General features: G+C 35.4%; 1 protein-coding gene across 5 annotated transcripts in view; it reads right to left on the bottom strand.

Annotated features, from left to right (window-relative positions):
- The window catches only part of chd6 (chromodomain helicase DNA binding protein 6), a 60,775-nt gene extending 44,993 nt beyond the window's left edge, over positions 1–15,782 (bottom strand). For 3 of the 5 annotated variants that reach the window (XM_044121783.1, XM_044121787.1, XM_044121786.1), the window contains exons 1-2: positions 14,265–15,782; positions 8,681–8,730 (exon numbers count right to left, since the gene is read on the bottom strand). In XM_044121783.1, coding sequence (XP_043977718.1) covers positions 8,681–8,710 — 30 coding nt within the window. In that variant the 5' untranslated portion in view covers positions 8,711–8,730; positions 14,265–15,782. The remainder of the gene's footprint in view (positions 1–8,680; positions 8,731–14,264) is intronic. The other 2 variants (XM_044121785.1, XM_044121784.1) reach the window with 2 other exon arrangements.
- Between the last annotated feature and the right edge of the window lie 542 nt (positions 15,783–16,324).

Here is a 16,324-nt window from a genome sequence, read left to right as displayed (position 1 = left end):
CTTTCATTTCAGGTTATGCTAGCTGCTTCATAGCAGAGAGCAAAATGGAGAGGAGCGACACGTTGGTGATTGAGAGCGCTAAGACCCGCCTCTTAGCTGTGATTGGTTGTTCTCATTTGGCACTGGGAGAAGGCAGAGGAGATTTATTCATAGATTAACTGTCTCATACGCTGCCACAACAGTTTTTACAGTGTAAACTTTGTTTTCAATATGTAAATATTTTTTATATATATATAAAACTTAAAGGCTGCAGCTACTTTTCCCAAAAATCCAAATATTTTTCCAAAGTTATTGCAACAAATAGAATCGACACTAGAAATAATAATTTCCTGTTAAAACCTTTAAAATTTGTGGAATACGTTTTAATTTTAGCTCAATGTGAAATAGAAACAAAGAAAAAAATCCCCAAAGCGAATCAGTTGGGTCAGATTGTGTTCTGTTTGCTGTTTGTGCGCTCCGTCCATCTGCACATGAAGTGAGAGGCGGCTCTGTGTCCGTATGTTTTCTGTTCCAATGTCACCAGCACAAGCTGTGGCACATTTCTGCACTTGGCAAAAGAGGAGAATCTGCACTGAACACGAGCCAGAAGCGGCTCGTTTCTCTGATTATGAGGAATATTCAATCAGAAACTTCTGAACATGGCTGGTGAGTTTTAAAACAAACTGAACCCTGAAGGGATTCAAGAAGGTTTTCATCATCATAGAAGCTTTTTAAAACTATTTCTGTAGTATAAAGTGGATTTTCCTATTCATGGATTTTTCTGTTTAACGCAAGTTAAAATTTTTCACAACATAATCAGATTTTTTGCTGGTTTTTTTAGATTAGATCTAAAAAATGCAGCTTGGAAAGCTAAAACATGGCGCAATGCTAACTGAGATGCTATTAGACTCACTGATTTGAATCCCCAAAAGAAAAGCAGATTGTAGATCAGAGGTGTCCAAATTGTGGTCCAGGGGCCGTTTCTGGTCCTTGAAATGATTTTGTTGTGGTCACAAGTCAAGAATGGTAGAATTTTGGCCAAGAAAACAGAAAGCAATTCGTTTTTATTCTGATTTAAATTAAAATACTTAAATTGTCATACAAGTTTATCTTAAAGTACTTTTGTTCTAAACTGTGATGTTAGGAAGGAGCAGGATTTTTATCAAGGTCGAAAAACGTGACAAAAAATGGAAACCCATGTTGAAAATTTAAGAAAATACCCCAGTAATATAACTAAATAATTTTCAACTAAATTAATTAATTGATAATTAAAGCTAAATTTCTTTAATTATCAATCATCTGGTTGATAATCGTCCGATGTAGCAGCTGGATGATTGACGAACGGCTGCATTTATGCAGAAAGTGTGACTGCCTGTGTCGTGAGACCCATGCAGATGCGCAAACAGACGTTCACACAAGTATCATAAATCCTCACACACACACACACACACACACACGCACACACACACACACACAGGCTTGTAAAGCTAGCCACGTGTCAAACTGTTCAACCCAAAGTTGAACCTTTGTACCAGCAGCCAGTTCATAACCAATCAAAACAATAAATCTGTATTTAAAAAAAAACAACAAAAATACTAAAATCTGAAAATGAGTTAGACTTTAAAAAATATTTCTTAAAATCTCTTGCATCTCAACAAGGTCAACAGTTTAAAAAACAACAACGCAACGTGGTAATGAGGCAACATGAACAGGAACGCAGGCACACACACGGCGAGCTGCGCCGCCTCATCGTCAGTCCGTTTGAGGAGCGGGTATCAAGGCTGTTGCCATGGAAACTGGCTCCCAGTGCCAGCGCTGCTGCTGCTGTTTGGATACGGGACGAGGCAGACGTAAACACGCGGTCACCACGGTAACCCGTTCGATGCCATCTACGTGAACCGACTCCCTCTTTTGTCCACCTCTGACGTGAAACTGGATGTCAGAAGCTTCATGTGATTTTTTTTTCTCCAGTCGATTATTAAACCATTATTTATAAAAACTTACTTCAGAGAGATACGAACAGGTAAGTTTAGTTTATATTAGAACAGAATAGAAACATCCTTTATTGTCCTACAGAGGATAAATTCAGATGTCACAACAGCAAGTTAAGGTAACAGAAAATATAAAAGTATGAACAACAGACTGTAAGGTACAGAGAAATTATTTTAAAAAAAAAACTAAATAATTAAAAGCAATGTGCAGCTAGGAGGTTCAGTTAGGAAAGAAAAATGTACAATATGTTCATACGTATGTATATATGTATATATAAAGTACAGCTGAAACAATTAATCGGTTTAATCGCGATTAATCGTTTATTTAAATAGTCAACTAATTTAGGAATCAAATAATCCTTCATTGGAGTATATAAACTCTAACACACTGACAGCAGTAATTAATTTACAAAAATTATTTTAAAAATTTATTGAAGGTGAAAAACATTCTTGGTCTATAAAGACGTTCCACCCAGAACGTGACACGTGACATTTTAGCTTCACTTGGTTCAAATTCAGTAACAATAATTTTAAAAATCTTATATTGTCCTATTTAACAAAGGAAATGGATTATTTATTTTGGATTGTTTTAATGTATTTCTAATATTGTATAAAATAAACTAAGTAAACTAAAACATTTTAAGTCGATTAATCATGAGACTAAAATGATTAATCGTCTAAATAAATTGATTAATCGTCTGAATAATTTTAATGTGCCAATAACCACGGATTTAAAAGCTGTTTAGTAGAAGCAGTTTTGCAGGAGATGGGAGGAAGGAGTTAACGCCTTTATGAAACCTTTACATCATTAAAGATTCAAAACATAAGAAGCTTTGGGATGCCGTCATATTAAAAACCTTTTCTTACAGCCATTATTTTCAGGAAGATTTGATTTTGTTTGATAATATCTTGATATTATCAATTCTTGTTGCTGCTGAAGAAGAGCGTTCAGGAAAAAAGTTCCTCAACGAAAGACGCTAAATGTCGTTTTTTAGGTCATTTTGACTGTAAAACTAAAAAAGGTCAAAGTGTCGAGGCGAGCGCTGCTCTAATCCAGCTTCCTTCAGCGTGAAAAAGCCTCCACAAAGCAATCCAAGCCAAACAAGAACTTCTCTTCGACTCCCAGACTGAGAAGAGGTCAGAGGGCGATTCTCCAGAGGTCAGAACGGATTTCACCAAGAAAACGAGTCCGACTCAACTCTAATCCAGACACAACAGGTCAGACCTGGCGACCAAATTTAGACCAGAGTGAAAAACACCAGGGGAAAAAATCATGCTAGGCTGTTTAAATTACAACGGCATGTTAGAAAAAAAAAAAAAGATAGAATACATTTTCACCAAAAAACTTTAGATTCAAAAGTTTAATTTTTTTTCTCACAAACGTTTGATTTTTGAAACTGAGAAATTTTTATGATTTTTCTACAAAATCTCTGAGATTAATCTCAAAATTTCTTAGTTTTTTCCTAGCAAATTGACGTTTCAAACTCAAATATTTTTGTATTTTGTTTTAGAAAATTTCTGATATTAATCTCATAGTAGTTTTTTCTAGCAATTTTTCAGCTTTTGAAATTTAGGACATCTCCATGTTTTTCTAGAAAAATTCTGAGATTAGCCTCAAAATTTTATTTCATCCCAGCAAATTTTCAACTTTTCAAACTCAGAAATTTCCAAGCTTTCCTACAGAATTTACTAATCTCATGTTTCTAGTTTTTTTCTAGTAAATTTTCACAAATTTTTCTAAAACATTTCTAACAATCTCAAATTTTGATTTGCTTTTCTAGCAAATTTTCAAGTTTTCAAGCCCAGAAATTTCAAACAAATTTTCTAGAAAATTAATCTAAAAGTTGTTTTTTGGTGGAAACTGCCTCCTTTTTCCTGTTTTTCCCTCTACAGCGGCTCGAATACATCATTGTAAATCTGGCAGAAATCCACATTTTAAGATCTGATCAGAAATGTTGATTTGAAATTCTTATTTTTTTGTTTTCTTTACCCAGGATTCAGAGTCAAACATCCAAACCGGCTGCAGTGATGCGCTGCAGCGTTGGGCCTGATAGTCGGGAGAAGTCGAGCAAACACGACCGAGAGGGGCGGCCCGCAATCACATCGGCTATGAATCAATAATCCTGCCTCACAAAGCACCAAACACACACACACACACACACACACACACACGCACACGCACACACACACACACACACACGGTCCGTCTCTCCTTCACAAATATAGACCATGAACACTGCAGTTCCATCGATGCTGAAACCTCCTTTCAGTCGCTACGGAAAGCTGAATTAATGAATTAGTGAATTAATTTGTGAACGCAGGAAACACGTCTGACCTCCTTCTGACTGAAAGTTTTCTCACAAAAAAAAAAACAACTAAACTTTGCACTTTTCATTACATTCAGGCATTCATTTCATTTACTTTATTTTAAAAACATAGAAAAACTAACACAGAATCACAACAACAACAAATCAGATTTTTGTATAATAAAATCCATCATTTCAGTGTTTAAGGCTGCATTCACAGGTGTGAATGTGAAATCGGACAAAAAACTCTGAATCTGTCCGCCTACAAACCTCGGTTTCTGTTCAGTTGAAGTGAACTCTGGTTTGGTTCGAATGCATGTGTGAACACCAAGCGGACCAGAAACCGCACCAAAAATAAGAAGCAGACTACAGCGCAAGGTATTCTGGGTAAATACAACCAAAACAAATGCGCTAGGCTAGCAGGATAAACGGCTTGTGGCCTTTAGCCACAGACAAAAGGAAAACTTACAAAATCTGACGTTACTCCATTTTTGCTTCCATTTCTTGAAGAAGGAAATTGTGCTTCATGGAAGACAAGTTTTTGTGTTGTTTCCTTCAGTGGTTCTTGGTGCAGCGCCCCCACAGGTGAGGAGGGGAACAGGTTGCTCAAAGAATTTGGTTGACTCAGTGTGAAAGAAAACCACAGCAGCTGAAAATGCAACAAACGTTGCAGTTTTGATGTCCAGTTGAACTGAAGCCTAAACCTGGACAGCCCATATTTACCATCACTGTTACTGATGTTTAAAAAAAAACTTTGAATTATTAAAATAAACAATGTAGGCCGAAAACTGGAAAGGTTTTTGCGTGTTAGCTGTACTAAAAAAATGCATGTGGTTTTGACTGAATAAAATTATTCTCAGTATAAGAACAGCAGTTGGGTCACTTTCTTTCAAACTGCTTGCTATTTCAAACCAAGTTTAATGAAACAGACAGAAAAGTAAGTTTTCAGTGAATACAGACAATTTTCTTTGGATAAACGTGTTTCTGCTTAGCTTGGTAATAAAAGGATGAATACTTTGGGATGTACTTGACATTTTCTACTTAAAGAAAATGATGCTCTAAATAAAAGAAATCTCCATCTGCATGGTGCTGGACAGGTAAGATTTGTATCATTCTTGAACTGCAGTGTGGGGACGCATATTGAGCCCATCTAGGGACAAGTGCTGCGAATTAGCTGTTGCTACTGCACTATGACGCAAACATGGGTTTGTCTGTGTCGATGTGTGTCTGTCCCTACCAAATAAACTCAAATAAATAAATAAACATCAGTTCAAGAGCCACAAATGAACTGAATACGTAAAGAATACAATAAAGAATATAAACTCTAATGACCAGTGGCTTCAAACTAAATGTTCAGCAGAGTAACAGCTGAATTCAGTGGCTTCCGTTTGAACAAACAGATCTGCTGCGTTTCTGACAGGAAGGAGCCATAAAAACAACATTAATTTAGTTTTTTTTCAGCGGCGGTCGTCTCTGCACGTTTCCACGCTCAGATCGCCGTGTGGCGATGACATAACCGCTCCGTTTGAAGAAGCTGCAGGTAGATAAACTGAACAAACGGTGCAAACAAAACGAGACGTCAGCTAAAGTCTCACCAGATTTGCACTGTAAAAACTCAACAGCGCTGGACACAAACAGAGGTTCACGAGGAACAAAAACAAATCGATCCGTCTGTTTTCAACTAATCAAAAAATGAAATATCTGTTGAATGTGTTAGAAAAAGAACAAAAAATGTTTTGTTTTTCACATTTTCAATTTCAGTTTAAGGATCAAAAATAGAAATTTAAAACTTTGAGTTTGATTTTAATATTTTTTGCTCAGATCTTTGTGACCCAGAAATGATTCTACAAAGCTGAAGATTAAGTGAAAATCCTGTAAACCAGAAGTGGGCAATATGAATGTTTAATTTTATCCCAATATTTTGTGGTGCTTTGTGATAACAATAAAAATGATTAAAAAAACATTTCTTATTTTTTTTCGGTGCTTCTTTATATTAAAATAGCTAAAAAGTAGTTCACAGATGTTATTAACTCCACTCTAAGCACATTATAACTCATTAATAACTGTTTATTTTGCATTAATTAGGGGAGACAAGGAGACAAAATCTGCCTGTTCTTTGTCGAATATTAAAACAAGTCTGTTCACCTATATATTTTATCTAAAGTTGTTATTGATTTATTAACTTGTAAGCACAATAAGCATTCATAAATGTATTTTTTAGCATATAGTCTCATTCTCTCCTTTAATTAATGCATAATAAACAATTATTCATGTCATATTAAGTATTTATAGAAGAATGGATGACATATCTATAAACTATTTATTAGGGGAACCTTTTTGTTTTAGCTAACTGTGAATGTCTGTGAATAATGCTTTTGGAAAATATTCCCTTTTGAAATAAGTTTCTTCAGAACGCCAATTACTTTAAAAAGCGTGATTTATACCACTAAACTGTAAATGCATTTAATTATTTTCTAATTTACTACTATTTAATAATAAGAAAGAAAATTGTAAAAACAAAAAAAACCTAAAATAATACCGTTTCTTTTTTTAAAAAAACATCAACTAAAATTTATCGAGACCATGACAAATCAAAACTTATATCTTTTCACAATACAATAAATGCCCAAGTATTCAGGAGGGAGAAACTTTAAAAAGCAGCTTAAATAATCTTTATTAAGCGATATTACTACCAAAATGTTTCAGAGTCCAGGTGGTTTTATGTACGGTATGTTGATGCCAAATTCCACATGCATTTAAAGGTGATGTTTGCAAAACAAACTAAAATCTTAATATAAATTTTAATCCAACCAAAACGTCACCAGATAACTCACACTTTGAACAGATTCAACATCTTAAAATATTAAAATCAGATTTGGTTCTACAGCCCATTTTCCAATTTCTAATTTTTGATCCGAGAATAAAACTGAAAATGTAAAAAAAAAACTTTTTCATATAATTTTGTAGCCGATTCAAAAGCCAAACAAACCAAAAAATCAGTTTTTCATTTTTGGTTATCAATTGAAAGTAGAAATAAATTTTTCAGACAGAACTTTTACAGATTTTGGTTCTGTAAAATAATGCAGATTAGTTAGGAAATGATTGCTATCTGGTAAATTTGATCCACTTATGCCTCCAACAATACAGCATTGGTTAAAGCAAAACTTTATCAGAAATACCAAAATACAACTTATTTGGTGATTAATGTGCAACATCACAGATATAAATCAGTTTTAAAAACTTCAAAATGCTAAATTAGTGAATATTACCAGGTTTAGTTTTCATATGGTGCTGTAGGTCAGATGGAAAAGAAATCCAGATAAATATGTTGGCTGTACTGTTCAACAATAAATACAATCGATCACTAAATGACACTAGATCAATCAAAAGCAATTCATGTATGTGGTCCATATTTAATCCACTGTAACGAGTAAATAAACACACATATTTAATGGAAACAAACATTGTTCTGATTATTCTTTTTTGTTGAATCTCTTCCGCTAATAGTGAAGCTAATTTGCTAATATTAGCACGCCTAGCTTCCACTAAAGTCACTTTTTCCAGTTTAATTCGAAATGATAATTTAATTTACTAATTTCAATCTTCCAGTTGAATGAAGTTCAACATCTGTGTTGATGTTTTGGTAATTAATCGTTAATAATTCTTTATGTAGTTAGATGTTCATAGTTATGCTCTTATTTTGAAGTCTGTTTACTTCCTCCATTAAAGTTCTCTTTTATCTCCCAAATAGTTTATTTCAAACAAGATATTAACACAAATATAATATTTACAGAATTATAATGTTAATGTATAATTTTGAATTGAAGTTAATGCTTTAGCATTAGCCTCTGCTAACTACTGTGCCAGCTTAGTGTTTTAAGGTCGGCACAACTAACTTTGTAGCTAATCTTATAAATTATCATTTGCTTTCTTACTTTTTAATACATTATGTTTCTCTGCAGTAGTGCATAAGACTGAGCTGCAACTTCTTCGAATGTCTTAAAATAATTGTGAGTAAATAAAATAATAAGCTGGTGGTAAAAGCATTAGATAAAGATTAGTATGAGTGAAACAGAAGCGTCATCTCCAGAAACCCACTAAAAACTCTGACTCATCTTTCAACTCAGCCTGACTCATGATTATAAACAAGCATCATCCCAAGCAGAGCAAAATATCAAAATATATATATATAACAGTGAAGCTGATGGATCCAAACAACGCCAAGCTGAAAACATCCCTCATATGATTTCCCATAATCCTCTTTGGGAATTAGTTAGCAAAACTCACACAGCAGTAATCCAGGTTTAACTGGGTGTTAAACTGGATTAAACAGAATATGTGTGAGATTTACCTGATCATTCGAGTCATTCTGGAGGTTAAATTCAGTAAAGTGGAAGAACAAACCTGCTGCTTGTCCTTCTTGAGGATTTTCATCTTCTATCCGTTCACAGCATCTGTCAACAGAAATAAATAAATCTGATTATTAAACATTAAGAAACCATCTGAGAGGGAGAAATAAAGCAAACCTGGGTTAAATTCATTTAAAAACAACAAAAGTTTAGAAATGTGAAATAAACCTGAGTACAAAATACTGTAAAATATTAATTTTGCATAGTCGGTCCCCTTTAAATTCACTTTTTGTGATTTTTAAATCTTTATTGTTGAAAACTGAGCTCCTGATTGGTTTGTAATCTGCTCCATTGCTTAGCCCAGTGGTTCCCAAAGATTTTCTGGGCTCCCCAATAAAATCCCCCCACAAAAACGAAAAACAAAATCCACTGGTCTCACACATCGTTCAACCAGACATAAACCTTTACACATATTTTGTTTTCACACTCCACTGAAGTTTATTTCACACTTCAGGTTGCAACAAAACTCACTGCAAACCATCTTTACAGTGAAACACTTTTGTGTAACTGTTTTGTTTTTTCATCCATGCTGCTTCCCCCCTGCAATGGCACTGCGCAGAAAAACAACTGTTATCCAAAAAATATAACTTAATTAAAATGTGAATACTTTAACTCTCTGAATTTCCTTGTAGTATATTTATTAAATTAAACGTGTCTTTATTTCTCCTAAGTTTATCTGATAATCTCATTTCTATCTCATATCTTCTACAAGCTGAAATAACGTTCTGTGTCTCATTTTCTATTATTGAAAGATATCCACTGATGACGGCGTATAAACGGTTTTTCTGACATGGAAAGTTGTTTCTCCACCATGAGCACATTTAGAAGCAACAGTGATTGGCAGCGCTAAGTCCTGCCTCCGAGCTTAGCGCTGGAGCGGTAAGGGATCTTTTTACAGATTTTCTGTCTCATAACAAACTGTGACAGTATAAAAAAAAAAATTTAAACTTCTTTTTATGAAAATTACTCACTGCAGCTTTAACTGTGATTCGGTGGAAATTGAAAAACCAGTGGGATGTTTTTATTTATTTATTTTTAAGTTACTACACTGAAAGTCACAGAAAACTGTATTTCTTTGCATCTTATGCTTTTTAAGAAAAGCAAAAACATCTTCATTCATCAAAATGAATCACGATAAATTAAAATTAGCTCAATATTTTTCATTCTGATGATTCATATTTTTTGAAGGCTAATTTTGTTTACAGAGACTTTATAATCCATATTAGTTATGGTTCCGGTTATGTGTGTTTGTTATTTCAGAATCATTTATAGATTTATTTTGGATATTTAAAATATTGCACTGCTAATACTAGGCTGCTCAGGCCAAAGAAAGAAAGCTTTTGATGCACTTTTCCTTAGAGTTTGGTAAAAATCTGATAAATATTAGAGACACGTGTGATGCAGAAACAGAGAACATCTGCTAATCCTTACACTTTCTGTAGAAAACTGTTCTCACATCAATGAACGCAGCACTTTTATAAAACATCATTACATTTATAAGCTTGATTTAAACAAAGTCTACAAGTTTCCAAATCAGTTTTATTAAAAAGGCTAAAGTATTTATTGTGATTTGTCGTCTGATTGGTGTAGAAATGGGATCCCTAAATTAGATCCGTTTGGGGGAAAAGCCTAGTTGAAAAAGAGGCGTACACATTTTTATGTTCAACACTTGAGCAACAGGAACTGGATTTGGGTCACTCTTTCTTTCTTAAAAAACATTTGTTGCATTAAGTGTAAGCATTTGTGATCCTAGTTTTCTTAAAATTAACAAAATTAAAGTGCAAACAGAAAAGGTGGGTAGTGAAAGAAAAATACTTTATGTTCCATTTTGGGAAGATTTTAATTTGTCTTTAAGGTTGTTTTCCTACCTGGTCGTCTGGTATATTTTTGATTGATTCAGGTCTAAAATGGAAACATTTGTTACATTTCCAGCTGCTGTGTAAAACCAGACAAACCAACCAAACCTTTGGAAAACTTGTTCCCCTCCTGGCCTTTGGAGGCGCTGAACCAAGAACCACTAAAGGAACAAACACAAAAACCTCCGAAGAAGACGACGAGCAAAAATTTCTTCTTCACAAAATGTAAACAAAAATGGAGTGGCATCAGATTTTAGCCGTTGTAGGATTTCTCTTATGTCTCTGGTAAAAGCTACTGCTAGCTTAGCGCGTTTGTTTTGGTTATATTTACCCACAATCCCCCTTTTTTGCAGTCCACTTCCTGCTTTCGGAGCGATCTGGCGTCACATTCAAACGGCACCAGAGTTCACTTTAATCAAAAAGAGTTTTTAGGTGAACCAGAATTCGATTATGCATTCACACTTCCTCAAGCGAACCGACCTTTGACTAGGCCAGAGGTCTACAACCTTTAAAGTCAAAAAAGCCAGTTTTACCCTCAATCCAGCTAAATAAAACTAATTTAGAGCCAAAAATGTTAAACATTTTGTGAAAACACTGCTTATAATTTTTTTTAAACGTCTAGTAGGGGGAGGCGATATGGAATTTGAATTTTATTCCAATATTTTGTATTATTACTGTGATAACAACAAAACTATTTAGGGAACTGCATGTCGCAGCATTCATAGTGCCACAAATGTAAATGCTGCTCTTGAAAAACATTCCTATTTAAAATAAGTTTCTTCAGGACACTTAAAGAAGTGTGATTTGTATCACCAAACTGCACATAAATACTTAATTTAATTCTATTTTCAAGTGTCACACTGCCTGACAGGACAGGATAGGACAAGTATTAAAAATAGTAATAATGATATTTTTTAATTTACTGATGTTCATTGATGCTCTTGTGAGAAAAAACTGGAGAGAAAATAGTAAAAATTACATTTTAATAAGTTTTTTGAATATTATATGAAATTCATTGTGATGAAAAATTTAAATTCTTAACATAAGGAATTTTTTCACTATAAAAGATAAACGATTCAATAAATTTTAAACGCCCACCCTTAATGTCAAGTAAAGAAAATTAGTTCATTTTATTTATGTTTTTAGATTTTAAACTAGAGAAAATCAACTTTTTTTGCATCGAGTGTATAGATACATTTCCTTCTATGTGATGTTATATTTGGGGGAAAATATTCTCTATTTTATTTCCTCTAAAGTTAATATAAATAATTATATTAATAATTAATATAAATAATTATATTCAAAATTGTTGTGATTTTTGTGATTGTGAAAACACACAGTTTCCAACCTAATGACTGTAAATACACAAATAAATGAACATTACTGTTTCAGCTCATGAGGGAAAATCTGTTGGAAGGACAACTGTTACTCATGCACTCCACAAACCTGGCTTCTGTGAACGATTTGCATGATTAAAAACAACTGTCTGCCACACGCCTCAAGTTTTCCATCGCTCCAAAGTAGTGACGGAAAACGCCCTGAATATGCCAGGCTAACTGCGAGAAAAAATAAAAGGGTGAGGGAAGCACCATGCTGTGGGGACGACCTTCAGTCTTAAGCAGAAACAAGTTGTTTCTTGTTTTGTTTGTGATTTTTAACAATTATTCCTTCTGGTTTTGGATGCTAAGCAGTTGGATTAATTTTATCCACTCCTACTTTTTAATCTTTTCTGCATTTGTTATGATGTGTAACCGTGGAAACAAGGTATTTTTTTTTACAGCGAATTAGCATGTCATTAGCTCGAATTACACCTAAGCTAAGAATCCCAGAGGAATTGGAAAAAGACGCTTCATGGATGCAGAGCAGAGAAACATCATCTTCCCGACTCCAACACCTTTTTCTACCTAAACGGACAAAAAAGATGTCAAAAGAGGAGCAGCAAAAGCAAATGAAATGGATTAGCAGCTGGTGGTTTCATCCACAACAGGTTACTGTCATTCAGCAACCATCTTAAGTCAGAAACCTCTTTAGATTCGCTGCAAGACTGACTGCTACTGGAGATCCTTCCTGACCACAGCATCACCATCCACGACAACTGGTTCAGGACACAAGTTACGACAACATCCAAGGTTTGGCAAGATAACAAATGTTACCAGACGATAAATTGTCCCAGAAGTTATTACGATAAACAATAATATTGTTGTTTTGAGAAGCATAGTAACAGTAATAACATTATAATGCAAAAACACATTCTAAAAGATAAATAAAATGTTAATTCTACATTTAACATTGGAACTGGAAGACATAAGTATACAAAATAAACAAACAACAAATACAATGAACTATGAAGTCTCTATAAACAAAATTTTTTAAAAAGGATGATTTAAGGCCAAAACAATATAGTGGAGACTTTTGTCATCCAGTTTCTCGTAGAAAGAGAGAAAAACAATAAATCGTGTAAATGAAAATTAATTAATGGATTTAAAACTGACAATATCTAGAAAATATGATACAAGATATCTGCATCAACATCGGTATCGGCCGATATTAGATTTCCAACATTTATTTCCATCTGGTTGCCGTTTGTTTCTGGAGGTGGAGCAAGGAAGTTGCCGTTTGTCATGTGACAGCAATAGTGATGCAGCAAAGGATTGTTCGTAGTTTATCTGAAGAACAGGAGATGTGAGCGGTGTAGACATTTTTTTCTAAGTTGTCAAAAGGTTAGCGAAATATAAGTAATATAGGTAAATATCAGTTATGAGTAGGTCAGGGCAATAAATCAATAAGAATATAAATCGCAATAGACACATGATAAATATCAATAGATAAAAAATTCCATATTCACTGAACTCTGATCCAAAGCCGCACAGCATTCTGGGAAATGTAGGCAAAGGAAAAACTAGCTGTACAACTTCTCACTACTTAAGCTGGTTTAGTGGCATCAACTCACTCACTCTGGTTACTTAGCAACAACCTTTTGAGTAACTTGCTCAGCAGCATTTAAGATATTTTAAAAAAACAAACTAATCAGTAATTATTGATATCCACTGATATGAAATGCTTATATCATGATACGTTTTCCAGCCATATCATCCATAACAGTAATACAAATATCGGCCCAAATTTTCAAATAGAAAACAAGCTTTTTTTAAATCTGTTTATGCATAATAGAAAATAAAGTAGCAAACTGGATAACACTAGCAGCATTTAACATAACATATATATGCCTGCATGCATTCAGACGGGAGTGAGGTGTGTTAGCATTCAGCTGCCATCCTTTGTTTCCAACACCTGGTCAGGTGTGCGTGAGCTCTCCCGCACACCTGGCTGGTGTAATGAGTCAGGAGGCTAAGAGGCTAATAAGAGCCTAGCCGTCCTCAAACCTCTTTTTAATGAAGGCTAGCAGCTGCGGGAGCTAACGCGGCTAGCTGCCACAAGTTGGGAAAGCTGGCTAAGGATGGGAAGAGAAGTTTGCGGTTAGGAGAACCGAAAACCGGGAGGCAGAAGCACCGGATAAAACCGGGAGGAAGGAAAAACGGAGACAGAGAGTCCTATTTGGTGTTAGCCCCCGCAGCTAGCTCAGAGCTAGCTTCTGTAATGTCACTGCATCGCTGCTGTAAATACATCCAAACAGCCGCCTGTCTCCTTTACACGTGTGGACAGCCGCTAAAAACTCCGTCTTCCCGGGGAGAGAAAAGCCTCTCCCCACGGCGGACAGCTCACCTGCTCCGGACTCCCGGCCGCAGTCTCACCCCGGCGAGCCCGAGAAGCGGAGAAAAAGAGGCGCCCGCTGCTTTTTTTTATTTCCAAGGACACAAAATCGCCATGACAGTTTAGAAAAATGCATAAAAAATTAGCACGCAACGGAGAGGGAGGGAGGGAGAGAGGGATGGGGAGGGAGGGAGAAAAGAGGAGTGGAATATCTATTTAATCCACATAAAGCTTCCAGCAGCCCGCACCGCGTTCAGCCTGGATGCGGGACTCCAGCTCCCGTCTGCACCCGCAAACATCATCGCCCCGCATCCCCAACTTAGAGGACGATTCTTACCTAAAATGGCCTCTGCAGCAGCCAAAACACAAACAGCCTTTTTTTAAATTTCACTGGGAAGTTTGGCTGCTGCAGCCAGCCTAACCTCGGCTCTCCGGATCTCACATTTTCCATTGGCTGCAGCCTTTAGCGCAGCTGGCTTCCCGCATGTTTCCATTGGTCCCGCAGCTGTCACGCAAAGCAAACCGAGCCGGGTTTGTCTGAGAGCTATCGCGGCACCCCCGGGCTGTTTCCTTTTTTCTTTTTTTTCACCCTTCTCACTGAATCGCATTGCTGTGTGTCTGGGTTTTGTTCTTACCGCAGAGCTGCGGGAGGATCCAGTCCGCTTCCCACCGCAGGATCCGGCGTTCCCCCCTCTAATGCAACAAAGCCGAGGGGTTTGCATTTCTCCGCCGCTGCCTGCTGTATCCACCAATCATGTCGCTTTTTGCTGCTCCATCATTGCCGGGTCTGAAGGGTGGAAGGAAAGAAAAGCAAAGCGGCATTCCAGGTTCCGCTTCCCGGATGCTCAGCCTGGCTGCGGGGCTGGAAACCGCTGGCAGTCGGTGCTCCGGCTTACGGTCACCGTAGGTAGGAAAAATAGAGCAAATTTCCGCCAAAAAACTCACAAATTTTTAGATTAGGATTAGACATTTTCTAGAGAGAAAAGTTGGACTTTCTTTGAGCTCAAGAAGATGTAAATGTGCAAGAAAAAAACTTGGCAATTTTGAGAATAAATTCAGAAATTTTTCAGAAAAAAAAAACTTGGAAATAACAGTCGAACACGTTTGATAAAAAACTGAAACTTTGAGATTAATCTCAGAAATTTTAGGAGGGAAAAAAAAACAAGAATATCAGCTGAGCTGAAAATAGTTGTAAATTTGTTAAAAAAAATTTTTAGCAATTTTTAGATTAACGAATCTCGGAAATATTTCAGAAAAAACGTTGAGATTCTCCGAGTTCAAATAGTTTGCGATAAAAAACATTCAAATTTCGAGATTTCTCTTAGAAAGTTTCTAGAAAAATCTTGGACATTTCTGAGCTCCAAAAGTCATAAATTTGCAAGAAAATAAAAATTGTGAGATCGATCTCAAAAACTTGGACATTCTTTGAACTCAAAAAATTTTACATTTGTGAGAAGAAAAAAAATTTTCTTGAAGTTTCTGAGTTCAAAAATTGTAAATGTGATTAATCTTGGAAATTTTCCAGAAAAACCCAAGGAAATTTTCAACACTAGAAGTTGAAATTACAAGGAAAATAATTTTTATTACATCTTATAAATCTTTCAGTTGTCAAAATTTTTTTACTTTTGAAACTAGGTTTCTAGGTTTTTCAGGAAGATTTCTGAGAATTACAAATTATTTCTGGAAATTGTATAACATTTTGAGCTCAGAGAATCCCCCATTTTTATTTTTTATTTTTTAGAAACCTTTTTTTTTAGCTCAATCTAAAATTTTCTAAATTTTTTTGGCAAAAAAATTACTTTTTTTCCTTCCATCTTATAATTACGATGGCCCTATTGCCATTTTTCAGCGGAAATTTAACATTTTTTTTCCCACAACATGCTGTCTGTAGGTGCCTGATTACAGGAAAACATTTCTTTGTCTCTCTGAGAATATTTGGATTTAAACTCCAAATATTCTCCAACCAGTTCCTATTTTGTCATTAAAACCTAAAAATCAGCCTTCATGCATAGGTTTTGCATTTTTACATTTCTTGACTGTTACGGCCCCTGGCCTCTTGAGGCTGTACATGC

This window comes from Gambusia affinis, linkage group LG07 (genome assembly GCF_019740435.1).
Source record: "Gambusia affinis linkage group LG07, SWU_Gaff_1.0, whole genome shotgun sequence".
Classification (NCBI taxonomy): Eukaryota; Metazoa; Chordata; class Actinopteri; order Cyprinodontiformes; family Poeciliidae; genus Gambusia; species Gambusia affinis.
Note: the sequence above shows the minus strand (reverse complement) of the source record. Positions and strands in the feature narration are given on the sequence as shown.